Consider the following 27608-nt stretch of genomic DNA (forward strand, 5'->3'; position numbering starts at 1 on the left):
GAATTGTTCTGAGGGGAAACTTGATAACGATTCTTTGTCTGTCATTTGGACTTGTGATGGTGTCCCAGTTTTTCGTTCGTCCAAATACTCTATTTGGCCTTTACAAACACAACTAATTGAGCTGCCGCCCAAACTGCGGAAACAACATATAATGGTGACAGCCCTTTGGTTTGGACCGAGTAAGCCAAAAATGGAAACTTTCTTAGCTCCATACATTGCTGAATGTACTAAACTGGCTAAAGATGGTTTTGAGTGGACAAATCCCATCACGGGTAAAAAACTGATTTCCAAAGTTTTCAACCTTATTTGTACTGTCGAAGCTGTTGCAAGACCGCTTCTCAAAAATACACAAAAAAAAAACACAAGATGCATGGCCTTGAACAACAATATAAATAAAAACAATACATATATAAAAAAAAAAAAAACGGGGACCCCATTTACAGTGGCAGCCAAGCTCAGTCTGAATCAGATCTGGGCCACATCCAGATTGGAATCCGATTGTTTTTTAATGGTCACGTGATGTTAATACCGTTTGGATTCCAATCTGGATGTGGCCCAGATCTGATTATCTTTTATTTTTTTCAGCTAAGGTCTAGACTTCATTACGTATATTTGGAGGTGAAGGGTCAGTCTTCTGTGATGTCTTCTTTTTTGGCCCACCGGTCTTCTTGGGACGTTTTGGCTTCCCTACCTTGTCCTCGTAGTTAAGCTTTGCTGTCACCACCTTAAGAACTTTCTTTTTGGGAACGCCGCATTTCTCCATCACGTAGGCTGTATGAGGGAGAGAAAACAGATTAATGATTAAAATTGAATTCTGGGTAACAGACTAGAGCAATGCTGAACCATCATCGCCCAGTAGTGCCATTCAATGACCAATGGGAGAGATAACAACCGCTGGAACACACCCACCTTTGTCAGGTTAGGATTGTTTGGGCTCCGAGGGTATGATCCATAAGACATAGATATTAGGGCTGTCCCGATGACACAATTTTAACCGTGGTGTGATTAAGTGTCTCAGAAGTACGGTATGCGACAAAAATTGCAATGGCCCACCCCACCCTTTTTTACCTCATCCTTTTTGTGGGGAAGGCAAATGTGTTTAAAGCGTTGTAAGCTTGTACAAGCGCTGTAAGCTTGCCAAGCGGCTATTTTCAGCAAAAAGCTTTCCCCACAATAATATAAGACAGAACATACACTAGTATGGAGCTCTGAGGGACTTCGCTCAACCATATGGAGTTCAGGTGGTTAACAGCAATTTTACACTTGAATTACTATATCTAAATAACCTACAATGAATAAGCTTTACAGTGTTGCTTTTTAAATAGCACAGCAGAGATGAGTTTTTACTGTATTTTAATGTTCACTTAGTCTTCATTGCTGTGTATGCTTTTGTAATGCTTTGTGACCATTTCGTGTGAGCCGTGGTTTGTGTGGTATATCTCCCCATTGCGGTTTGAAACAGAAATATTGCGGTATGCGATTAATGCGACAGCCCCAATAGATATGCCTCTAATGTAGAGCCATTATGATCCCAAAGATTTTTAAAACCATCCTACTGTGTGCTCTCGCCCTGTGTCTCTATATCCTTCCGGGTGGGAGGGACATCACGACAGACCCTTGTCTGTCGACCTAAAGTTGTGTCAAATGTTAACATTTCAGGTCATGAAGCAAGAAACAATAATTTAAAATCTCACCAACAACAGCTTGAAGCTTCCGCGGGTCAAGCATGGGCTTCGGGGTGGCAACGTCTTTCTGGATGTTGCACTTCTTTCCTGTAATTAGGGGTGGGCAATATGGACAAACATTGTATCACCATTTTCAGCTAATTATCAGGATAACCATAATTATCACAATCACTTTTGCTATTATTTTAGGATGATCATCATTATGATTGGCATACAATGATTAATTGTATTATGATTACTAATTATACACACAGGCCGACTCAGTATAGGAATGAGAGATATGCTGCTAATAGATAATTTCCACTAAAGTGTATTAATTACATAGTCCCCATCCAGAATTGAAGTCAAATTATTGTTTTAGACATGCGACAAATACAAGAACATATTATTGAACTCAATTCTCTGTGGCATGAATAATCAATAGAAAAGGTCATTTTGTGGGCTCCCGCTGGCCTACTGCGCATATCACAAATGTCTCTGATGTCGCCGGTTCGACTCCCGATCCGGGCGACCTTTGTCTCTCTCTCTACCAGTTTCCTGTCAGTATGCTGTCGTATCAATAAAGGCATTAAACCTGTCGAAGAGTCCTTGAGCAAGACTCTGAACCCCTGGTTGCTCCCAGTGAGCAGGTTGGTGCCTTGCATGGTTTCCTCCGCCATTGGTGTATGGATGCGTGTGTGAATGGGTAAATGTAATGCAATATTTGTAAAGCGCCTTGGATTAAAGGCGCTATATAAATGAACCATTGAGACCATTGAGCACACCCCTACCTGTGATGCTGCATTGTGCTAGTTCAGTTCTGCTGAACAGGAGGGTCAGGAGACCGTTTGTTAAGGCTGAGTGCTTGGAGTGGTCGATGTACCGGAGGGAGTGCTCTGGCACAAGAACCCCTCCTCCAATGTCAGTCTGAAAAAGAAACAGAACAGTGTACAGAATAACTTCAGAAATTATTGAATATTACTAGTAGTAGTAAGCTATTTACCACGAGAGAGAGTGGGTTATGCGAGTGCAAAACAACCCAGAAACAGTGGCTTTATCAGACCATAACACACGACCCTCGAGTGGTAAATTGCTTTTCTACCACTTCGACCATATAAATGAAAGAAAACATGCAAGGCTATTGAGTTAGAATCCTTAATTGTTTCAGAATACACTCAGCATGGTAGGCTAGGCTTGCCCATGTGACTGCTATAAGCCAATCAGAATGTCTCCTTGCAACACAAAAGTGGGCGGGGAAAAAAACAGAGGGTTGTTAGCCCACAACCTTTTTTTTTAAGTCAATCAGAATCCAGTATCCAATCATGTGACCAAAAAAAGTGGTAGAAGTTATAGTAGTTATCGACAACACTGACAAATGTCTAAGGTTAGAGCTGGATAACTGAGAAGTGGCACGTGACAAAAACAGTCAAATTAATACTGGCTTTTGACCACGTAGATTAGGACATTTTCTATTAAATTGGGGGTTCTTGAAATAAATAAGTAAATATAATATTGTGTAACAACTACCTCTTTTTGTGTAGCTTGATTTTGACAGGGCCTCAGGGTGACCCCTGTGTCTAAAGCCCCCGAGAGAGCTTCAACTCGGCTCAGAAGTTCTGGGAGATCTGTAAAGATGTACAAAAACAAATCATGTAATTTAAATCAGAATCATTTCTGAATATTTGGAATTCAACAATATATATCACTTCTGTAAGTTTAACCTTAGATCCTAAGGTCACCAGACGTGTCAACCCAAGACAACTCGACCCGGACCGGTCGACCCGCTTTCGACCCGCTTGGACCCGACAACTCGACCCAAATTCGACCCGGACCGCGAGAGAGAGAGAGAGAGAGAGAGAGAGAGAGAGAGAGAGAGAGAGAGACATAATAATAATAATATGTACATTGATTTACCAAAGAAGTATTATTTGTCTGTCAGGGTGAAACAAGCCCAAAGGCTTTCAAGCAAGCACAGCCATTGAGATAGACACCTCCTTACCTCAAGCCCTATTGTCTTCTTGATGTGATAAGGCTTTCAAGCACAGCCATTAGACACCTCCTTACCTCAGCTCTAAATCCTTACAGTGTGTCTATTATCAATTGGTTCAGCCTGGCGATCCTCAATCTGTGTTGTCTGACAATTATTCTTGCACTCACTTTATTCTCCAATATTATAATTGGGATTTCATTTATATTGCATATTTCAGCTTGAATCTGTACCTGCTTGTGTCGTTGTTGTACAAAGAAGCTGGTACAATATCACACCTACAACGTCTCGTCACAATGGATATGGTTTTGTCAAATAAAATAACAGTTACTTTAATTCATTTCACCTCTTGTGTTGTGTTTAATGATGGCAACTAGTGTAGATCTGCTACTTTCAAATGATTTTAGAGGAGAGGAGGACAAAACAGACACAATAAGGCATACATTATTATTTCATTTAGAAAAGAAGGTTTACAAAAACACTTCTTAAAAAAAAGTATGCAACTGGGGGAGCATGCTTACAATATTTACTCTTAAATATACTATAAATATACTCAGGACCTCCCTCACCGTCACCTTGTACCTTGTACTCTACTACCCTCTAGGGGTTACACAGAGCTACTACTTCAGACAACCAGACCCGGTCGATTTGGGTCCAGCTGTCTCAAATTCGCGGCTGGTCGAGTTGTCTTGGGTTGACATGTCTGGTGACCGATCCTAAATGCTCAGTAAAATACCTGATTCAATTCAATTCAATTTTATTAAAGTGTCAAATCACAACAAGTTGTCTCAAGACACTTTACATGTAGAGAAGAGACCCGACAATCCCACCCTGAACAAGCAATTTTTGCGACAGTGGCAACGAAAAACTCCCTCTTAACTGGAAGAAACGTCAGGCAGACCCTAGGTTCTAGGGCGGGGGCCTTCTGCCTCGACCGTGTCGGGGGAAAGAGGAGAGAGAGAGGGAGAGAGAGAGAGAGAGAGAGAGAGAGAGAGAGAGAGAGAGACACAGAGACAGAGACAGAGACAGAGAGAGAGAGAGATACAGTGCAGGTAGTAACAGTAACAATAGTAGCACATATAATAGTGTAATATATGATATATATGATAGTATAATATAGTACAGCAATAATGTGTATGTAGTATATAATGGTATAATATAAGAATATTAAGATAATATACAGTATATATAGTATAGTGGTATAGTGCAGTGTAGTAGAAATCCACGGTCGTGCTCCATGGAGAGGCCCGGTCCGCAGTCACAGTCTTGAGCCGCAGCTGGGGGTCCGTATTGACAGTCCATGGACCTGCGACGTGGGAAATAAAAGAAACTCCGGGGAGCGGGTCCCCGGTTGTAGAATTAGTGGCAGGCCTTACTAGAGCGTGAATCCGTACAGGGTTAATTACGATTGTACCATTGGGACACAAACCCACACAACCAAAGGGATGTCTGATGACATCTACACCAGATCACGAGATCTACAAGCTCACAACCGTCACATTGTGAGCTTGTAAATCGGCTTTTTTGGGGAATGTTCCCCCAGAATAGGGATGCTAAGGTTCAAGTGGTTGAACGTCAAGTATACATTTATTTGCAGTCAGTACTGATGCAAACTGATGGACATTTCATGCTGTGGAAAGATGGGGATATTTACGTAGTGTAAAATGATGCAAGATCCTAAAAATGTAACAGTGTAATTCAGGGGTACCGTGAATGAAAGGTTATGGTAAACTAATGGACCCTTATATACCTTTTAACTCTTAAGATGCTAAAATGATACGTTTCATTTTACGCTGAACTACTGTTGAAAATCTGCATTGCTAAAATAACTTGAACTTACTGTCAAAGAGCAGCATACTGCTTCTCAGCTGAGAGTTCTCTTTAAATTAATAAATTAGTCATAATCCCGTTATCAAGACAATTTAAATAACTAAACAATGTGTAGAGTTGGGTCATTGACTTCAAAAACATCAGCCTACGCACTTATTATCAATACAGTAATAGTAGGCTAAAAAGCCTACACAAACAGTATTTCTGTGTGTCAACACTCACCTAAAATGTCCGCCGCTTCTTCTTCATCCTTTTATCTTCTCTGAAGCCGGTTTATAATTCTTTTTGATGAATCCAAAGCAACGCAATTTATCTAACTTTCTATAGAAGTGCTGCAGGCTCGAGACAACATTCATTCTCCCCGCGCAGTCGCGAGCATGCTGAGACATTGTTGCCAGATTTTGTGAGAGAAATAAGCAGCCAGGTCTGTGAAAACAATTAAGCCCAAAAGAAGCGACATTTGCAGATTTGAAAATAGCCGATCTACAAGCTCACAGTGCGTCACATTTGCAATGCATTTTGTGAGCTTGTAGATCTGCTATTTCTACTATCAAAAAGAAGTGAAATCTTTCACTAATATTTACAAGCAATTGAAGCAACTTTACAGAAAAACAAGCCCAAAGTCGCTTATAATAAGCAGATATGGCAACACTGCTCAGGGCCCATAATGCACTTCTCTGTAAACAAAAAAAAAGAATAGATGTACAAGCTCACAACGCATCGAATTGCGACAAGATGTAGATCTGTAGATCTGTTCATTTTGGTAACCATAGCAATAAAAAGTGTTATTTAGAATCAAACTAGCATATTATTTGCCAATTGCGATAAAATAAATATATTATCTATGTCACATCACAAGAAAAGGACAAGAAATGTAAAATAAAATAAAATAAAATAAAATAAAATAAAACATACTGTATAGGCCTACTGTATACTGTATATACTGGGGGGGGGGGGGGGGTATTGTAACAGAAGAAAAACTTCACAGTCTAATGGCAGGTATGATGTATGATTCTTAGATTTTGTATTTATTTATTTTTTTATTGATGAAGATTTTCGATTTTTGGGTGGGAAAGGTTTTGAAATAATATAGTAATATATTTTTGTAAGAAACAAACAAAGGGATCTTTCCTTGTGATGTGTCCATGACCCACAAATGGGCCCCGACCCACTGTTTGGGAAACAGTGATCTAACCCTGTGGTTCTCAACCCTTTCAGGCCGCGACGTCCCAAAATAATCATATTTGAGCTGGGGACCCCCCACCCTGATAAGCACTTGGAATGTAAGAGTTGATGCATTTACGTTTAGTTTGACTCTATTGTGAAAATAGCAGATCTTCAAGCTCACAACGCCTCACAAGGAAGGTGTTGTGAGCTTGTAGATGCTATTTTCAAAATGTTTTCTTATATTATTATTATTGTTAGACAATTTGGCCAATGTTTGACCATTTTTATATTATATTTTGTTACTTTTGATGGAGTAATGGTGTTTTGTTTTTTTAGGTATTAAAAAGGTCTTAAAGGTCCTTAAATTGTCACTTCACTGTCATCTGGGGACCACCCCCAAATCATGTGGGGACCCCCCTGGGAGTCCCGATCCACATGTTGAGAACCACTGATCTAACCAAACCTGACCAGCTGCTGAGCTGGTCTTTGCTGGTCTGTCCAGTGTCCAGCCATCTGACCAGCTAAGTCTAGCTGGTAAGCTGGTCTTTGCTGGGCAGTCCACCCATTTGACCAGCAAAGACCAGATCAAGTAGAGTAAGAACTCTACTTGATCAATTACATGGCTTCGTAGTAAAGCAGTAATGTTTTAATAGCTTTTTCACTACTCGACTTCTGTAGAGGATTGTCGTGTTTTTACTATATCTTCACTACACAATCAAGTAGTAAAAACTCTACATAATCACTATTTGAATGCCCTTGTAGTAAAGCAGTAATGTTTAACAGCTTTTTCACTACTCAGCTTCTGTAGAGTATTATATAGTGTTTTTACTACACATTCACTACACAACCTAGTAGTAAAAACTCTACATAATCACTATTTGAATGCCCTTGTAGTAAAGCAGTAATGTAACAGCTTTTTCACTACTCGGCTACTGTAGTGGATTCTGTAGTGTTGTTACTACACATGCACTACACTAGCAGGTAGTAAAAACTCTACTTGATCACTTTTTTAAATATTTGTAGTGATTCTGTATAGTAGTTACTGCATATTCACTACACAAGCCAGTAGTAAAATCTCTACACAATCTCTATTTAAATGCCCTTGTAGTAAAGCAGTAATGTTCTCGGCTTGATTACTACTGGGAACACTACTGTTTCACTAAGAAACTCTACTGATGTATTGTGAATAGTGAATAAATGACAGATTTACTACACAATTGCTACAGGTGACTATACAGCCACTACTACACAAGTAGCTTTTGTGTAGTAATTCAGTAGCAGTTTTTCATGAGGGAACACTCGTTTTTACATTTGATTTTATGGAATTGCTTAGTTCATGGTTAAAAACGATTAAAATGCTAAGCTAGCTGCTGTGTTATAAGAGCCACTAACATGGAACATGCTGTCTCTGAACAGGTGACCAAAGACTGTCTGTACCTAAAGAGCTGCTGTGGTTGTGTGTCCCAAAATTGTGTTTACAGGTATGTCATCTGTGTAATATTATTTATGTGGTTCTGTTATTATTATGCACAGTATTCAGTATTGCATAATTATTTGAGAGGCCTACCTGCAATTCTGCATTGATTCCAGCAGGGCGGCAGTAAAGTTCATGGTTGTGCATTCTGTCATTTGCAATATATAAAAATGGAGCTTTAGAGGAAAGAGGTTGTTCTGCTATTTTGTAATGTATTTCTGTGATATTGAATTCATGTATTTTATAAGGAAATGTTTTTATTTTATTATTTGCATTTGTGTAGACTTTGTGTAAAACTAATTCCACTAAACGATCCATGTTTGATAAGTCTGTCAGTCCAGAGAAATCCTTTATGAAAGTGACCAAAGACTGTCTGTACCTAAAGAGCTGCTGTGGTTGTGTGTCCCAAAATTGTGTTTACAGAATAAAACCACACTGTATTGCTCCAGCACCTGTTTCGTGTCGGTCCTTAGTGATACAGCAGGCAGGACAGGATAGAGGAGGTCACATTGGTGCCGTGACCCGGATACGGTGACCATCTCCACCTTCTCCTTCAGGATGTCCATCATGATCTTACAGGGGCCCTCAAAGGCCTCCTTCTTGCGCTCGTCCACGGACAGCTCCAGCTCCAACATGGCCGAAACCAGCTTTTTTCCCATTAGTCAGGGCTGTTAACAAAAAAATGTGGACACGGCTCACAAAAGCGCCATTTTTTTTGTACATGCTCTCCTAGGGAATATCAATAAGTGACTAATTCTGCCAAGATTACATAATTTGGTTGATTCTACCAATGTATGTACATCATTTTCAGACACATTGAAATGGAGCATGAAGAGAATTGAAGACTATTAGCTTCACTTTCAAGGATAACAACATTCAAATTATTTATCACATTGACAACTGCAAAGATCTGTGCAATTCCAGTGTGCCTTCTTGCATTAGCACCTTGCACCACAACCTATTTTACAACTGCACTTGACCAGTTCATTGCAGGCTTTTGACACCATCGGTAGAATGCTCCACACAGGAAGCCAGACCTAGTTGTTGTCATTCAATGTCCATCCCCATCCTTCTGGACTGGGTGTCGGCTGCTGGGCCAGTTCAGATGTGGCCCAGATCCCAGACTGGTAGGCAACTCGCTTCACGTGCTGCAGCAGTGAATCTTGCGTTGGTGGAATGAGTTCCATCGTTTTGTTCTTCTGGCAAAACAACTCTCGTTGTGCTTCATTGACAGATTCCAAATCACTTGTCTTATCATACATGATGACTGTGAAACGCTCAAGAAACTGAAAGTGTTGGGCATCTATCGTCACAGAAGTGTATGGATTTTCTGCCATGTAGTTGAAGGCCTGTGTGACCTCAGGGTAGGAATTCCAAGCCACCCATGCTGACTTCTTCCCTTTCCCGCAGAATGCTGATGTTGTGTCACGGTGGAAGACGGGAAGTGCTGTGGACTTGTCTTTGCCCAGAGCATGGCAGATCGTGTTTATATGAACATAGGTGTAGTTCTTGCCAGTGCCAAAAGCAACCCAGATGTCTGCAGCTGGATACTTGGCGAGCAGGGCATGGAACTTGCCGATGAGGATAACGACAACATCCGTATCCACAGTGCGTATCAAGCAGGTAGAACAGCCATGTTCCAGGGCATCAAGCAGGTGAATCACTATCCTGGTGTCGGCCTCTTCATGGTTACATGGCAGCATCGAGTGGCTGGGGCTGTATGTGACCACTGTGATGCCATATGTGATGAAGACCAGCTTGCCCTCTGGCCAGGCAGTGGATGCAATCTTCCCAGAGAGAAAGGCAAAGAGTTCCTGCTTGTTTATAGGATCACGCAGGAAATCTGACCAATTCCCCGGCAGCTTGTTCTGACCAGCCACCTTCCGTCGTATCCCTTTGCCTCGCTTCTCCCTTGTTGACTCTTTTATGCTGCTGGTGATGTAAGTATCCCAGACCATATCAACTCTTTTGGAGATCTCCAGGTGTTTCATGATGTGGGGAACAAAGACACAACTGGCATATTCGTCAAATGTGGTAATGTTGGTAGTGGACAGGTGCACCACAGCAGCTCCATCGAGTACTTTGACATCAAACATAGCTGGAGGTTCTTCTTGTGTCTTCTGTGTCAGAATATTTAGCAAATCTGACTTCATTCCCAGCCGTAGTTTCCCTCTGTCAGATAGAGAGGGAGGGTATGGATGGTTTTCATGTTTAAAGAAGGTGCTCATGTTCCCCTCTCTGTGTTGCGTGGCTATATATAACAGGGAGAAGAGTGCCACATCATCCTTCAACATTGAGATCTGCCCTGCCTGCTTGGTCTTGATCTTGAGTGTTGGGCATCTGAAGAGAGGCAGTGAGTTCTTTTTGATGGGCTCATGAATGGAGTGCGTGCGGTCCATGATCACTGTCTTATGGTACTTGTCGTACTGTTCTCTGCCCACTGATTCCACTGTGCGGACTGTGTTAACCACTGACTCGTCAATCACATTTCGTGTGTCCAACATTAGAAGCTCGTGGCTATCATCTAGGAAGGGATTGCCCATCCCACTGATGGTGTGTACAAGTGCTAGTGTTTGCTCTTTGAACGACTTTTGTGTAGCCATTCATTCTTCATGGTGGTGTTTATTTCCTTTTTCTAAAACATACTAACTCATACCAATATGTTGTGCATAATCTAGCCGACACATACATTTTAATACAATTGTGTTCATATATGGCCAGAATCAACCAAATTATGTAATATTGGCAGAATTAGTCACTTATTGATATTCCCTATAGTTTTATTGCATTCCTTGTCCCAGAAAATGTATATTTAGACTAAGGCCGGGCCGTTAACGCCGTTACCGGGCTAAGTTAACGGCGGACTCTTATCGTGCGATAAAAAAAATACCGCTGTTAATCTATTCTCAAAGTTGGGTCTGGGAGCCAATTACATAAACTGATCTGTATGCCTGGTCGAATTACTCTGTGTCTGTGTGTGACTGCATGTGTGTGTGTGTGTGTGTGTGTGTGTGTGTGTGTGTGTGTGTGTGTGTGTGTGTGTGGGGGGGATAGGTGTCGGGTTTCACATGGTGTACGGACGTGCACTGCCTCTCATTCACTCAGACAGAGACCGAGTGTGTCTCGTTGTAAACGCTGCTCGGTGTGTTGCTCCACTCGTTAATTCATTTGCTTCAGGTGTGTAAACCCAGCGAAGCTTATTAAAGTGGTCATTGGGCAAAAGCAGAGCCTCCGCGACCATGTTGGTGGACAAATATAGCAGTAGGTGGGCGCTGTTTGGCAATACTTGTTGCTACAGAGCATGCTAATGAGTGCTACGTGCTAACAAGTAACAACAAACAAATGTATGCTTTTAAGCGTGCAGGTGCACACACACACACACACACACACACACACACACACACACACACACACACACACACACACACACACACACACACACACACACACACACACACACACACAGTGTAGGACAGTGGTTCTAAAAGTGGGGTCTGGGGATCCCCAGCTAAATGATGGGTAGTTAGGAACCAAATGGACCCTTATGGGTCTGTAACTCAGAGTGTACAAATCGAACCAAATGGACCCTTATATGGGTCTGTAAATTCAGTGTCCAAATGGAACCAATTGGTCACAATTTTCAAAGATAGGCCTACTGGAGAAACTTTTCAATAGCAGACTAGATTCTTTTTTGGAAAGATTTAATGTAGCCTACTCTCAGAGAGTCAATATGGTTTTAGAACTAACAGATCAACATCTCAGGCATTGATGGAATCCATTGAAAGAATCACAGTTGCAATTGGAATATTAATTTACCTCAAAAAAGCTTTTGACACTATCTATCACAACATATTAATAAACAAACTGGAGAAAATTGGCATTAGAGGCATTGCAGTAGACTGGATTAAAACAAAGTTATTTGGACAGACGTCAACAGTTTGTGAAGCTGGGCAATACAGCTCAAATCATTTGGACATTGCTTGTGGCGTCTCCCAGGGGTCAGTATTGGGGCCCAAACTTTTTATTCTTCACATCAATGATATTTGCCAAGTTTCTAAGCTGCTGTCACTGGTACTTTTTGCAGTTGACACATGTGTTTTTTGCTCTGGGGATAATCCAGATGATAATATAAAATAATTTGGAATAAACAGGGATTGCTTTTTAAAATGCAGTGTTTACACGTTTTTTTTCAGACTGGATAAACTGTTTTTTTTTGTCGGTCATATCGACATCGGTTATATTGGTTATCGGCCATAACAGCAATATATCATATCGGATATCGATATCGGCCAAAATGTCACATCGGTGCATCCCTAGAACACGCATATTTTGAATGCCTTCGGCAGACTTCAAATGAGCCATTTTAATCTAGATTAATCTAGATTAACTCCAGGATTGCAGATAGATTAATGTAGATTAAAAAAAATAATCTATGCCCACCTCTAATTTAGACACCAAGATTGACATTCTAAGTGGCCTGGAAGCCGAGATATTGGCACTTATAGATATTACATGGTGGCCATCTTTACAATCCAAGATGGCCGCCTTCTGCCATCTTGATGACGTGGCTACCCTTCCAAAATGAAACTTATGGTGATTGAGAGCATGTAGCTCAGGTTAGGCAGTATGTTCCTATCATCATACGAATCAGTACTCTGGCACATCGAGCCATCAATCAATGCCATGCCTTTGGTAGGCAATATCCCATCGTCAGTTGTCTCCTTCACGGCCACAATTTGGCCACCATATTGTGCAACGAACTTCGCGAGCATGGAGGACGAAGCCTTGAACAGACGAATGTTCCCGCCCTCATCTTCCTCGCCTTCAGGTTTCACATCATCTTCCTCCTCACCGGTGTACACGAACACATCCCATACAGCAAGGAATACGTTTTGAGCATTGTCTGGACTCGGTATCAGCTCGAAGTGTTGAGTGAACGTCCTTTCCATTCTGGGCAACCTTCCAATCACCTTCACCAACACATGGTCTGGGTTGTTAATCGAGGGCGTGGCAAGCACCTTTGTGACTCTGGTGTTGCGCTCTTGGATAGTCAAGGTGGTCGCCATCGTACTGATATCCTTCTTTCCAATGACCTCCTCGGTAGTGCCAACCTGGGCCTCATGGAATACCCTGGCGTCTGGGGTATAAAACCTCCACAGGTAGCTAGGGAGCACGTTCAGTATTATGTGATACTGGTGGACAAAGTCCTTGGCGACCAGGTCGGCCTGCTTCTGCTTGTCCATCACTTTCTTCTGCTCGTCACTGTTCATCACTTTCTTCTGCTCGTCCATCACTTTCTTCTGCTCGTTCGTCACTTTATTCTGCTTGTCCATCACTGTCTTCTGCTTGTCCATCACTTTCTTCTGCTCGTCACTGTCCATCAAAAGACTTTAGGCACAGTGCAGATGATCCCATGCCTACGAACGTATTGAGTGTGTGGTCCCTGAGTCTGACCATGCATTCATGTACATCAAAATGTAATTTTGTACTGTATAACACTATTTACCCTACGCTAGCGGGTAGGATCAAACTAGTCGACTTCATCCATCGTTGAATAATCGTAATCACCATCATCTTCCAGAAGGGGAATAAGGGAAGAGCCAGAGGCGTCAGGTGCTGCTTCATGACTTAGTAGATTCTCCATCACTCTGGAGACGCGTTTGGAGTGAGTCTCAGGGTCATCCAGAGGGTAGCCAGAGCTAAGCAGGGCCAACTCAAACAGCAAGAAGACCTGGTCTTTGACCTGGTCTTCGATGTCGTCGGGGTTTCCCCATAGGACCTCCCTGAGGCTCTCCACGTTGGGGTGGTCCGGGTTGATCTCCAAGATCCTCTCATTGTTGGCCGAAATGGTGAGAGATGAAACCAGGTGGTTGTGTGTCCCAAAATTGTGTTTACAGAATAAAACCACTCTATTGCTCCATCACCTGTTTCGTGTCGGTCCTTGGTGATACAGCAGGCAGGACATCCGCTCTTCATGGCAAGAAGGTTCGCCCATGTATTTATTTACCTCATGCCAGGCAATCATAGTTTTAGTTATAGGATTGTGTGTATTCTTCTTTGGGTTTTTATGAGTATAAGAATAGATATACGTAGGGAATGATAGCTTCAAGGAGCTTGACTCCATATCCTTCCATGCCGGCGCATTCTCCACTGTAAAGTAGAACATTAGAGTTCTGACCAAGGACTTCAGAATTGGCAGTAAAGCCATTTCTCAAGACTACAAGCAACAAGAGAAGAGAGAAGTTCAGCTTACAACAACTTGCAGATGTTCAAGTGTCAACAAACAAGACAAGAGCCCTGTTAAGTAGGCTACTCACTGATGGTGTTTCTGCTGGCCCAATCAGAGAGAAAGAAGAGAGGGGGGGGGGGGGGGGGGGTCATATCAACAATAGACTGACAATGGACATTAGTATGTTAAATCACTTAACCCTTCAATATGCACATACACATAATTATCCTTAGTTGTCCACACCATAAGGCTATGGTGGTTGAAAACCCCAGATAGATTTTATGAAATTGTGCAATTAAAAATATATATTATAGACTGACATACCAACGACAAATCCAACAATTAAAAGCATAATCATCAACTATACTATATGAACACAAGGCTAGAATGTAGGCTATGACACCAAAACAACTGTCTCATCCGGGCCCACATTCCATCAATGGTAATCACACCTCTACACACTGCTCAATGGCAATGCAAATAGAACTGTTTACTTACTGCCCATAAACCCTTTCATTGCTAACTGAACCATTATCATATCAATATTTAGCTATTTGGATGATAATGTAAAACACCTATCTTGTGTCCAGACTACAAAGGGCAACTAGAAGCCTGTTGTGAGGGTCAATGCAGAGATATTGACAATTATTTGCAAATGTTGCATTCATTCATGTAACGGGTATATTTGTAATTGCTCTGTATAACTCTGCTTTGAAATGAATAAAAAGTAAAAAATAGTAGTATATACAAAAACATGTGAAATAAAATGTATATTACAAAAACATCGAATGTACACTATTTCAGTCATAGAAAAACAAGTTATCAAAAATAGTTATATTCAAAAAAAATGGGGGAATAAAAAAGAGAAAGGAGACCAGGCTAGACCTCCGCTCTTGCCAGTCCGACCCCGTGTGGCATCGTGTTCACCTCAGCAACAGCTGCTAGCAGCTGGGTGATGTCCAACTCCTTCATTGCACAGGCATCCCATAGTTTCACCAGTTTGCCCTCTGTGTCCGTAGTTTTCTTTCGCTGGTAGCGTGCCACCATATCCATTGTGACGAGACGTTGTAGGTGTGAGATTGTGCCAGCTTCTTTGTACAGCAACGACACAAGCAGGTACAGATTCAAGCTTGGCCGCTCTGCTGCGTTGTTGAGTCTGTAGTGCCATCCCTCCAGGTTGTTGTTGGTTCTGATGGCTTGTCGGTAAACGCACCACTGCTGTGGTTTCCACTGGCCATTCATCCAGGTGTCACGGATGACACCTGGATGAAACAAACATCTGCGGACTCCAGCGTCAGGGCCACAAAAAACTGTGGTTGCAGCTTGCCAGATAGCTACTTCAAAGTCAGTCACAACCTTAACATCGTTAAGGCTAGGCGCAAGGCGTTTGACAGCCTCGAAAACGGCGACGTAATCCCGTTTCCTCCTCTGCGTCATCAGGGCAAAGAGCAGAGGCACCTGTTTGATGTCCTCGCCTCTACCGTTACTCAGGAAGGCATGGAAGCTGAAGAGCTGAGTGAACGTTTTTTTCACCACCTTAAAACAAAACAAACAAATCAAATATTAAAATCAATGTGCAATCAATAAAAAATAGCCTACTCACATATTAGCCTACTCTCGTACTTTTGTTACAATAGTAATTACCTTAAAAGTGCCGTCCAGAAAGATTTGCTTTGCAGACTGCAGAAGTTCAAGTTGCTGGGGTGTCGCGAAAATCAGGTGCCGGGCATTGTCTGCCTCTTGTGCCGCTGGGATGGTGATGTCGCCCTGGAGAAAGTCCTCTGGTATGTGCAGATCATCCACCTCAAAGTTCACATCTGTGGGATGCTTGGGCCTGCCCTTCTCTCTGTGTCTATTGGCTACCCTCGTGAGATGATCTAGCCTGACTGTGCACGTCGAATCTTGAGGCATGTCGTCTCTCAGTACAGACTCCACAATGCCTCCAGCGGACCGGAACGGGTTTTCCTTAGCCATTTTAATGGCGTTTTTGTATATTTTCACCTTTGTTTCCTTTCCAGGCTCCCCGTCATGAATGTGTTCGTGTATCCCAGGCGTAAAGACATCACCAACTTGCTTAACCGTAGCGAGACATAACTTCACTTTGCCACGCACTTTGCAGCGCCATGTAGGGTTCGGGCCAGCAGGGAGCCTCATAATATAGCTGTGTCCATTGGTATCGACTAGCAGTGGCCCCCCACGTTGCGTGCCTTGCGGTATGATCTTGTATACAGTCTCAGTTGGCTGGCCAGCTGGCGCTGGTGGCACAAGCTCGGTTACAGGCTCGGTAGGCTCCGGTAAAGCAACGTCTGTCTCTGGAGGGGCTGCTGTGCGTGTTCTTTTCCGAGGCACAGGAACAGGTCGTGGTGGTGTAGTTAGGTCTATAATCGGTGAAACAGCTTCTGTCTCTGGAGGGGCTGGTGGTGTAGTTAGGTCTATAATCTCCGGTAAAACAGCTTCTGTCCCTGGAGGGGCTGCTGTGCGTGTTCTTTTCCGAGGCACAGGAACAGGTCCTGGTGGTCCTGGTGGTGACACCGCTGCTGTAGTTACAGGCTCAGTTAAAGCAGCATCTGTCTCTGGAGGAGCTGTTGTGCGTGTTCTGTTCCGAGGCACAGGAACAGGCCCTGGTGGTCGTGGTGGTGACACCTGTGCTGTAGTTACAGGCTCAGGTGAAGCAGCATCTCTCTCTCTCCGAGGAATAGAATCAGGTGAAGCTATTCTTTTCCGACCCTTCTTCTCCTGGAGAACATAGTCATTATAGCGGCTAGGTTTTCCTGCGTTTCTCTGTCGAGACATGTTTACACCACACTGTCCAGAGAATGTTTGGCATAGCAGCAGACTTGCTGTGCTTTTAAAGACGATTTCAGGAGACATTTGCATACCATTAATTGACCATTAGGTGAGAGGTGTGAGGTGTGAATCTAGGTGTGTCTCAAAGGTGCTGATGAAATGGGCCATTGGAATGCCCACATTACATTCATCAAAGATCTATAGTATGTCCCTAACGTACAAAACATATTTATTTTCGATTTTACATTTTAGACTTTAATTATTTATTTTTAGACTTTTTTACCCTTATTATAGCTCTCAAATCATCATCCCATCGCAATTAATAGTTTGAGTTTTTACACTAAGAAATGTGCAGACAAAATTGGAACTGGAGCACTATATAATATTCATAATATTTAATATGATAATTCATATATGAGTAGATTTTAACTGAAACTAACTAAATTAATTAGTTACTATGGTATGTACAACAGCTAAACATTAAAAGATATGCCAATACTAGAAATACCAGATCCTTTAGATTGATTGAAGTTTGCACAGGAAAAGGTACCAGTACAGTACATGAGTTTACTGTTACAAGGTCAACTAAAATGATATAACCAAAAAAAAGCCTATAGTAACTGTAGTTACTAGTTACTTTGCAGACATAAATTACAATATTATAAAACATGGATTAACCACTCAACCACAATAAAGGTAGTGTAGCAAACGTACAATATTTGGATCTGTGTGGAGACAGTAGACAGTAGTAGAGTAGAAGTAAACATATTGGAGAGGTCATACTCTGCTATGGGGATGATGGTGGCTGCTAGCCTTAGGAATGTGATCGTTGATGGCCTGTGTCTCTGTGTTTCTCTGCATATCTGCATTCTATATACAGTTTTAACTTTAAAGAGAGATCCATCTCAATGACTGTGCTTGAATAAGGTGGTATTCTCACACTTAATTGGAGGCGGAGGTGGGGCACTGTTTTAGTTTATTTGACCAACTCACAGTACAAGCATACATTTATACAAGTCATCCAGGCGGTGCTAGGACAGAGCTGACCGTAGGCCTATACACTGTGTTGCACCGACAACCTGGGCATTCCCTCACATGTTAACAGGGTATGTGTTGATTTTAAGGATAAACTTTGTAAAGTACATTTAATGCATTTTACTGGTACTTGTGAATTACTATAGATGTTTAGTTGATGCCGAAGTGGTAGTCAGAATGTGATTCTGATTGCAACCAGACATCAACATCTATAGCAATGCAGGTGTAACCCAGGTTTGAGAAATATAAACATGTATGAGTATGCCCAGTGAGTAAACATTATGCAGAAAAACGTCAGCTAAGACAAGCACTTATTCTGAAATAGTACTTTTATTTTTAACATGTCACTTCCTGTTGAGTCAAGCTAAGTCCAGTGTGTAGAACATGTGACTTCCTTTTCCTCATCCCATGAGAGACAGACAGCAGAGCTATGTGGAGCCAGAAGCCACTATATTGACTAAAAGTTGATAAAGTCAAGCTAAAAACAGTCCATGAATAGCTGGACATGCTGAATGTTTTTGGAAAGTAGTGTTAAACACTCTGATCCTGTGTTTTTCACACTAAAATGATGCACTTTGGTGTAAAGCACATTTTTACTGCATGTGTCTGTATAGGCTGCCTTCCCTGCACTAACTACTGAAGGTAGCCATTGCAGTATACAGGTCACATAGCAAATGTTTTATACTGGTGTAGCAATGTTATGCCATTATTATGTGAAGACAGATTTTTGAAGGATTTATTTGTAATCGTCCTGATTATTTGAATCTGATTAATTTATTTTGTTGTTTTGATGAATGGAATTTTACAGTAATTAATATTATTGGTTAAATTGTAATTCCTGTTGATGTGAGTAATAAGAGTTAATTTCATGAATGAAGCTAAGCTTTATTTTATGTTAGGGGACCATAACATAAACCCTATACCATATAAGGAAATTAATACATTCTGACCTTACTTTGTAGGGTCAGGTCAGGTTTTTTGGAACTGCTTGGAGTTTGATTCTGCCTTGATGAAACACCTTGATGGCGAGCTACCCAACCCAATGGAGATGAACCAGATGATCAACTAACAATAGCATGCAGAAGATTGAATCCACTGACACTCTTGATACACACGTATCGTCCCAATCCTCTACAGTGTGGTAGGACAAATCCAACCTCCACTGCACATCCACTGTGCAGTGGGACCAACACACGCATACCACTTCCACAGTGGTGTGAACTGAACTATTGGTGGTAAACAGAGATCAGTAACAGAGACTAAGAACTAAGAACTTGAATTTAGATATTGGCCAATTAGGATTTATTTTGTTTTTGATTACCCAGGTTGTATTTTGTATCTCTAAAAAGTATTTGTATGTTTTTTCTATTTCATTCCATTTCACTCTTTATTGTTATTAAAAGGAAGTGGTGCATTTCATACCTTCCAAAGAGTTTATCAATTGTGAATAAATATATTTTTGCATTCCAAACCGACCATTATTTGTTCACTCAAACTGAACGCTTACCTTTGGAGAAGTTAACAGGATATAATAACATGTACCTCGGGTCTCCCACCCTGTAATTGGGAGTGGCGTAGTCACACAGTGTATAAAGGAGTACTTGGTGACTCCATCTGGTTACACAAAGAACGTAGTCGACTGGATAATGGATAATCTAAAAATTCACATGAGGATTCATACACGGTAAAAGTCATTTACTTGATAATTATGTTTTTTAAGACATGTATGGGGTATTAAGCTAAGCTAAGACTGGAGTTGATGGGCAGGCCATAACCTATGCATAATGTTGTTCTTCCATAACCCTATACTGTATTTTATACTCTGGCCATCTGACTTGTTGTGGGATGGAAGTGATGACACAATCGTAACTTTACTCTCTGACTCCCTGTAGGATTTTTAGGGAACATGACAATGGTTTGGGCTGATTGAAGGTTTGAGGCTGTGGAAATGTGTAAATACACACAGGGAAGATGAAAGTGCTGCATAAGCTGTGTAATAATAATCATGTTTAAACTGCTGGAACATTCTGTTCACAAAAGGCTGTAGGCTATGACACTCCCAAAACAATTGGCTCATCCGAGCCCACATTCCATCAATGGTAATTCAGATCACACCTGTATACACTGCTCAATGGCAATGCAAATTGTACTGTTTAATTGCTGCTCGTAAACCCTTTCTGTGCAAACTGAACCATTATCACATCAATATTTAGCTATTTGGGTGGTAATGTAAACACATATCTTGTGTCCAGACTACAAAGGGAAACTAGAAGCCTGTTGGGAGGGTCAATGCAGAGATACAGACAAAATGTGAACTTTCCCATTGTTTGCAAAAGTTGCGTTAATTCATCCAATCAATGATTGTAAAATGTTTAACGGGTAGAATAAATACTTAGTTTATTGTTGGGAAATGCCTGCTAATGTATGTATATTTTAGTCTGTCTGTCTGTCTGCCTGTCTGTCTGTATATATTTTGTGTCTGTAAATGTGACCGGATGTGACTACCAGAGCAGTCCTTTTAGCACTCTGCTAATGGTAAGTCACGGCCAGGTGCTCCTCTGCAAAAGTATTATAAATTGCACTTAAATGTGAGATTTATTGTAAGATACACTGTCATGTATTTTAGTTATACATGACAGTGTAACATGTTAACATGTATTTCTGTGTATTTTCGTTGTGTTGCTGCAACTCACGTTAGTTGTACCATGTGTTTGATACTGAAGTCAATGTTATTTTCCCCTGTATATCAGAACCAGTGGAGGAGCTAATTTCATGGTCTGTGTCTTGTATCGTATCCATTGCAGGTAATTGTTGTTGCACTAAATGTTTTGTATGTATTAAGTCAGGCGTTTACTTACAAGTTCATAAAATGTTTGTATCGGCTGCCATTACAAGGTAGCAAAGTGGCCTTCTGTATTTCTATATACCGCCAGAGGGCGCCGTAAGGCAATTTAATTATTTATTTTGGTTGCCGTTTTGTATTGTATTAATTCATTTTATATAAAAACAATACAAAGGATGATGCGTGTGTGTGTGTGTGTGTGTGACTGTATGTGATCATGAATAAGTTGATCGTCCTTTTAAAAGCTATTAAATATTTATACCGTATTAAGTAGGCCCGTAACGATACAGTAACTGCATCGATGCATCGTTTTGTAAAAAAAATGATCTAAGATAGAGTTCTGGTTCACAGGTTACTTGAACTTCACCATGGAACATCGGCAAGAATGTTAGACAACTGATTTCCATTTAAGCCATTTATTTTCCGTTGCACACATATGCATATGTTTGGGCAATAGAGGTGATGAGGCTTCGGTTATGTTTTTTTACTATAAAAAGACAGAAACACAGTTAAATACAAGCCAACATTAATTACATCACATTTAACAATAGACAAACAATTAGGTACCTAAGACAATAATTAGCACTCTAAGGGGGGGATGGGTAGGCCTACCACTTAAATTAGAGTACTAAACAAACTTTCACAATATGCTTTATAGGTTACTGCATTTCCTTGATTACTACAAGTACCTTGTGTGCACTGTACATTACACAATGTCTCTATAGGGTTTCAAGGCAAACAGGTGATCTGTAACATTCATTACATTCATCAAACCAATAATATGCAACATATGAGAACCATGAATTCAACTCACTTCAGTGACGCATAACCATAGGTTGGCTGAGACTCCCAGGACAATAGGGCTCTCAGGGCATTAGGGCTCTCATGTGAGGTCTTGCTGCTGCTGCTTCCGTTTCATCCTCCTTGTTCTTCCACATGTTGCCTCTTCCCTTCTGGAAGCGACTGCGGATCTGAGCCAGGCCCTGGTTGGAGGCTTTCTGGGGACTGGCTTGAAGTTGTCCCCTCCCTGTGTGAGCTACCGGGGACCGGTGGCTCACAGAAGATGGGGATTTGGGATTTAGGGGGGGGGGGGATAGGGGGGCGGGATATTGGCCTTGCGCCTTATATTTGCCCCTCCTGGGCCCCAGGGGGGGCTTGGGGTTGGACTTGAGGTTGGGCTTGGGGTTGGACTTGGGCTTGGACTTGGGGTTGGACGGGGGGGCCCCCCACCATCGAACGATGGTGGCGCCTACCAATGGTGTGTAATGAGTAACGTCATTAATGTCGTTTCCTCGGCATACTGCAGGAATTTCCGTAGTTCCAGTGTACATGAACTGTTCAATCGGAGCGTTATAGGCAGCGTTATCTGGGTAGAAATACGACGCTGGTGAATATTCCTCGTGTTGGACGTAGGGCAGTGCCAATATGTGTGCGTTATTTTTCCTTGTCTTACACCACAAATCTATATTCATAAACACGTGCTCCAGGGTTGGAGGTTTACCCCCGTCGTGACTCGGTAGCTTCCTAACTTCGTTCCACTGGATAACTCCACCATCGTCCTGGCTGGTGGATGTAGCATCATTAGGGTCGTCTGGAAACCTTTCCCATATTTGTACCTCAGCGTTGTTCGGATCCTGGGCCGCCATACCACCATAGAGTACTACGCTAGCATGCGTACCACGCCACTGACGCTAGCACAAAGAGCTGCTGCTGTCAAACTGAACTGAAAGGCTGTTTATATAGAGCAGGCCACTGATTGAGGAGTGAGAGCAGGTGAGAGGGGTGGAGCCAATCCATGGTAATAGGGCAGGGGGAGGGTTGCTGTCTAGGATGACTTTTCTACAGTTTTATTAAACAGAAAATCGTCCTGTAATGCCATTATATCGATCTAAAATTGGTTTGCAATGTAAATAATCGATTGTATCGATATTAAGAAACGGGGTCTTGTATTTAGTTCGAGAAATGTTAATATTTGATGTATTTCTATGTGATGATCGCCGTGTTTATATCGCCGGGTCGCTCAGACACGCACCGCTGATCTACAAACTCACAACACACAGCGTTACAATGAGATTTGAGCTTGCAGATCAGATATTACGTCATTATGAAGGCGACGCCATGCTCAGCTGAGAGGCGACGCAGTTGAGAGTGAGAGAGACGGGGCTACAAATGCTAGGCTAGCAGGATGGGCGCACTTAAGCAGCAGCATGCCACGCCGTGCACAAACAAACAGTGTGGAGGCGCTTTAGTTTATGTTTAGTTTACAATGGCAGAAAGTCCCAGCAGCACAGTGGACCGTGCGATATTCAAGCCGTTGAAGATGAAGTCGAAAGTGTGGACACATTTTGGGTTTTGTAAAAAGGGAGAGACCAACACACTTGATAAATCTGTCGCCGTTTGCAGTAAATGCAGAGCCGAACTAAAATACAACGGCAACACAACCAATCTTTCCATGCACCTAAAAAGACGCCATGGTATTGATCCTGAACACAAAGCTTGTGCTACTAATACGAACAACGTCATTCCCTCAGCAGCAACAGCAGCCGTGGGAGACTGCTCCGGTAAAACGTCAATCACTAACTTTTTTAATCATAAACTTAGCCACAACTCCCCAAGAGCTAAAACCCTCACTGCATCCATTGCCAGATTCATATGCAAGGATATGCGACCGTACTATGTGGTTGAAAATGCTGGCTTCCGTGATTTGCTCCAAACCTTAGAGCCAAGGTAGAATATACCTAGCCGTCCACATCTTTCAGATAAATGCATCCCTGCCTTGTACGATAAGGTGAAGCTGGAAGTACAACAATCACTAGCCCAAGCTGAACGTGTGGCGATTACAACGGATGGCTGGACGTCGTGCTCAACACAGGGGTATGTGACAATCACCTCCCATCACATCAGCAAAGAATGGAAATTGGAAAGTTTTGAACGAAGCGCATACTGGTAAAAACATTGGCGCCTTACTGCGTGAGGCTTGCTCTGAATGGTGCATCTCAGACAAGAATCCTGCTCTCGACACCGATAACGCCAGAAACATGACTCTCGCCGGCTCAGAAGCTAACTTCACTCCACACATTCCGTGCTTTGCACATACCCTCAACCTTGCCTCGCAAAAGGGTTTGGGGTGGCTTCTTCAAAGTTGTTGTTGGGGAAAGTGCGACGAATTGTAGGGTATTTCCACGGTAGCCCCATGGCATGCAACGTCCTACTAGAGAAACAAAATATGTTGGGGCTGGATGACCACAAACTGGTCCAAGACGTGGTCACCAGGTGGAATAGTTCATACGACATGCTTGACCGCTACTTGGAACAACAGGAGGCCATAGAGATGACTCTGGCGTCCAAGGAGTTGCGCAAGGCAGGCAAGGATTTTAACGCGCTGAGCGACACTGAAGCCATCAGTGCGGAGGAGATAGTCAAATTGCCACAACAGTGATGTGCGAGGAAGAGCAGCCAACCGTCTCAGTCATTGCTCCTCTCCAAGCAAAACTGCTGAAACACCTGCAGGCCTGTGAGGGCGACTCAGACTTGATTACAGACGTAAAGACAGTGATGAAAAATGACCTCTCCACCCGCTACAATACCATCCGTGACACTCTGAACATAGGTATGTCTATATTAAAAGCTAAAGTGGGTGTGTGTGTGTGTGTGTGTGTGTGTGTGTGTGTGTGTGTGTGTGTGAGAGAGAGAATGTCAGTGTTGGTTAATATGTGTGTGTGTGTGTGTGTGTGTGTGTGTGTGTGTGTGTGTGTGTGTGTGTGTGTGTGTGTGTGGGGGGGGGGGGGGGGGGGGTGTATCAGTTTTGGTTAATATTTTAGATAAGTTTGTGTGTGTTAAAGTTTTAGGTTAATGTGATCACCATGTGTTTGATATATATTTTATTGCTGTCAAAATTAAGGTTAATGCCTGTGATTCAAACAGTGACTTGACTCTCTGGTTGCCATATCAATTGATGCTATGCTTTGTTTTCCTTTAACAGCATCTGCGTTGGACCCACGTTTTAAGGAGCTGCCCTTCCTGGACAAAGAGGACATGGAAGTTATCTATGCAAGACTTGCTCTGAAGGCTGCAGAAGGCTGTCAGGTAATAATGACAGATAACATTATAACCTAGTAGATAATATATTATCATGTTCATTTCTGTGGGAGCTAGTACATTACATTCTTGTATACATTTCTTTATTGTAATTACTTTATTTTAAGTGTACTGTCTCTTATTGGCACCACATTCACTACTAAAGCTGAATAAAATTTCCTTTTATATTGAGCTGAAAGGGATAGTATTTTATTTATTAGTAAATCTTATAATACAGTTGAGTTTAGAGTTTGTGTTGTGCACTGTGCAGTGTTTCACTTCAGATGTTTAAAAAGAGTTCACACATTCTTATACAAACTCAGATACCAGCAGAAGAGCAGGAGGAGATGCCAGAGGGAGACCAGCAGGTGGAAGAAGGAGACCAGGAGGAGATACAAGAGGAAGACCAGGAGATGCTAGGGGAAAGCCAGGAGTCAGAAGAGGAGTGTGGAACCACTGAAGATACAACAGATGTGCTTTTAAAATAAATATTAAGTGCTGGAAAGAAAAAGTTGTTTTTCTGTGTTAATCAGACTGAGATACATGACAATATTAAAATATTTTTCTTGCATTGTTTTGTCTTCTCCAGGCGAGTCACCTCCGTCAAAAAAGAAAAAGACAGCCTTGGATGCACTGTTGGGGGATTGCTTCGTTCCAAGACAAAGAAAGTCCTCCAGAGAGTCTGCCAGAGAAGAAGTGGCGATGTACAGAGCGAAAGATGCATTGCCTTTGACCGAAAACCCCCTGAACTGGTGGAGATCAAATGAAAATGAACTACCACTGCTGTCAATGCTAGCCAAACAATACCTGGGCAATACCTGTGCATCCCAGGCACCAGCTTGCTGATCCGAGCAAGTTTTTAGTACTGCTGGTGACATACTGAATGCAAAGAGAAGTGTCCTACGATCAGATCATGTAGACCAGTTGATCTTTCTGAAGAAAAATCTGAAGTAGGCTGCAAGGTTTGTTGAGGACAGACAGTCTTTTGAGATCTGAAGTGAGCTAAACCACTGTGTTGCACATATGTGTTAAAAATATTGTGATGAACCTTGTACCTTTAGACTTTTATTTGGGTTCTTTTTGGGGGGTAGAAAAGACAGAAGACATGCTCCCTACTAGCTCCCATGCACATTCATTGTACTTGATTGTATTCTATTCTACCTCATCAGTTGTTGCAAAACAACCTTATACAGAATATGCACTTTTCTTGGAATTTAAGTAGACTAGAGTGATCTAAAGTTGTCTAATTGTATTTTTATTTACTTATTTTGCTGTGGATTTGTTGTGGATCATTTGAATCATTCTTTTATTTCATTATATGTTGAGGTGAATTCTGGTTGGTTTGAAGGTGCAGTAAAAAAACTGTTTTGAGGGTGCAATGAACAATTGTTCTGAAGGTACAATGAAAAATGTTTTTGAAGGTGCAGTTAAAAAACAAGTCAAAATATAGCTGCAAGCAGCGATAATACAGGGCCAGACATGGAAACTAGAGGGAGGGAGAGAGAGAGAGAGAGAGAGAGAGAGAGAGAGAGAGAGAGAGAGAGAGAGAGAGAGAGAGAGAGAGAGAGAGAGAGAGAGAGAGAGAGAGAGAGAGAGACGGAATAGATTGATGAGAGAGAGAGAGAGAGAGCGCCATGGAAACGGAATAGATTGAAGAGAGACATGGAAACGGAATAGATTGATGAGAGAGAGAGATGAAAACAGAATGGATTGATTGGACATCTCAACCTATTGCCATTAACAGGAATCGAACTCTCAACCTTCGGACTAATAGGCTGCGACACTACCTATAGTGCTATAGTTTTGTCCAAGCTGATGTTGTCTGTTGAAGATCATAAACTCTTGCCTTCTGTCATGAACCAAGCCAACACTAAGATCACTCGTGTTGGCTTGGTTCATTTTACCAATAGAGAAATTGTATGTCTCCTCGCAACCGAAAACAGTGAAAGCAGCCGATCTACAAGCTCAGAAACACGTTGCTATCTGAAAGGTTTTGAGATTGTAGATCGGCTATTTTCAGAATGAAGTATGTCATACGTTGAAAAACGTACTCTCAAATATGCATTTCAGGTTATCTTTACCATTTGCACATGTATTCATTGATACAGTCATGTTGTTTGCAATTCAACTTAAATGAAGTCTGCAAGTGAGGCTTGAACTGAAGACCTTGATATTGTGAGGCACTCATTTAAGGGAGACGCCATTGGACCAACAGACAAGGGACTGTGAAAAAGGAGATCACACAGATGATACAGTTTCACGCAAATAGCTGAAAAATCCTGGGTTTAAGTGTTTTTCAAACTGCTCAAAATTGCGGACAATCTAAGGGCGGAGCTTACTGGTCAAAGCGATAGATGTGTTCCTCATGAGTCAAGGCACACGTGTAAGCAAGTTTCACGACTTTCGGCCAAACGAGGCATGACTTTTGCCTGTTTAAAGTTTGCATTTAAAAAATTTTTGCTATAGCGCCCCCCTTTGGCCAATTGGAGTGAGGTTTCAGTGATATTTGGAATGAC

General features: G+C 41.9%; 1 protein-coding gene across 1 annotated transcript; it reads right to left on the bottom strand.

Moving 5' to 3' along the window:
* Window positions 1–590: 590 nt before the first annotated feature.
* On the bottom strand, window positions 591–8757 carry LOC311061249 (uncharacterized protein; the record flags this gene model as incomplete). The annotated part of the gene is made up of 5 exons (XM_084079804.1): window positions 591–771; window positions 1695–1772; window positions 2456–2591; window positions 3192–3289; window positions 8502–8757. The coding sequence occupies 5 exons, from the start codon at window positions 8755–8757 to the stop codon at window positions 593–595; spliced, it is 747 nt and encodes a 248-aa protein (XP_083935930.1). The 3' UTR covers window positions 591–592.
* Window positions 8758–27608: the final 18851 nt, after the last annotated feature.

The sequence above is a fragment of the Gymnoscopelus microlampas genome, assembly GCF_963454915.1.
Source record: "Gymnoscopelus microlampas genome assembly, chromosome: 15".
Classification (NCBI taxonomy): Eukaryota; Metazoa; Chordata; class Actinopteri; order Myctophiformes; family Myctophidae; genus Gymnoscopelus; species Gymnoscopelus microlampas.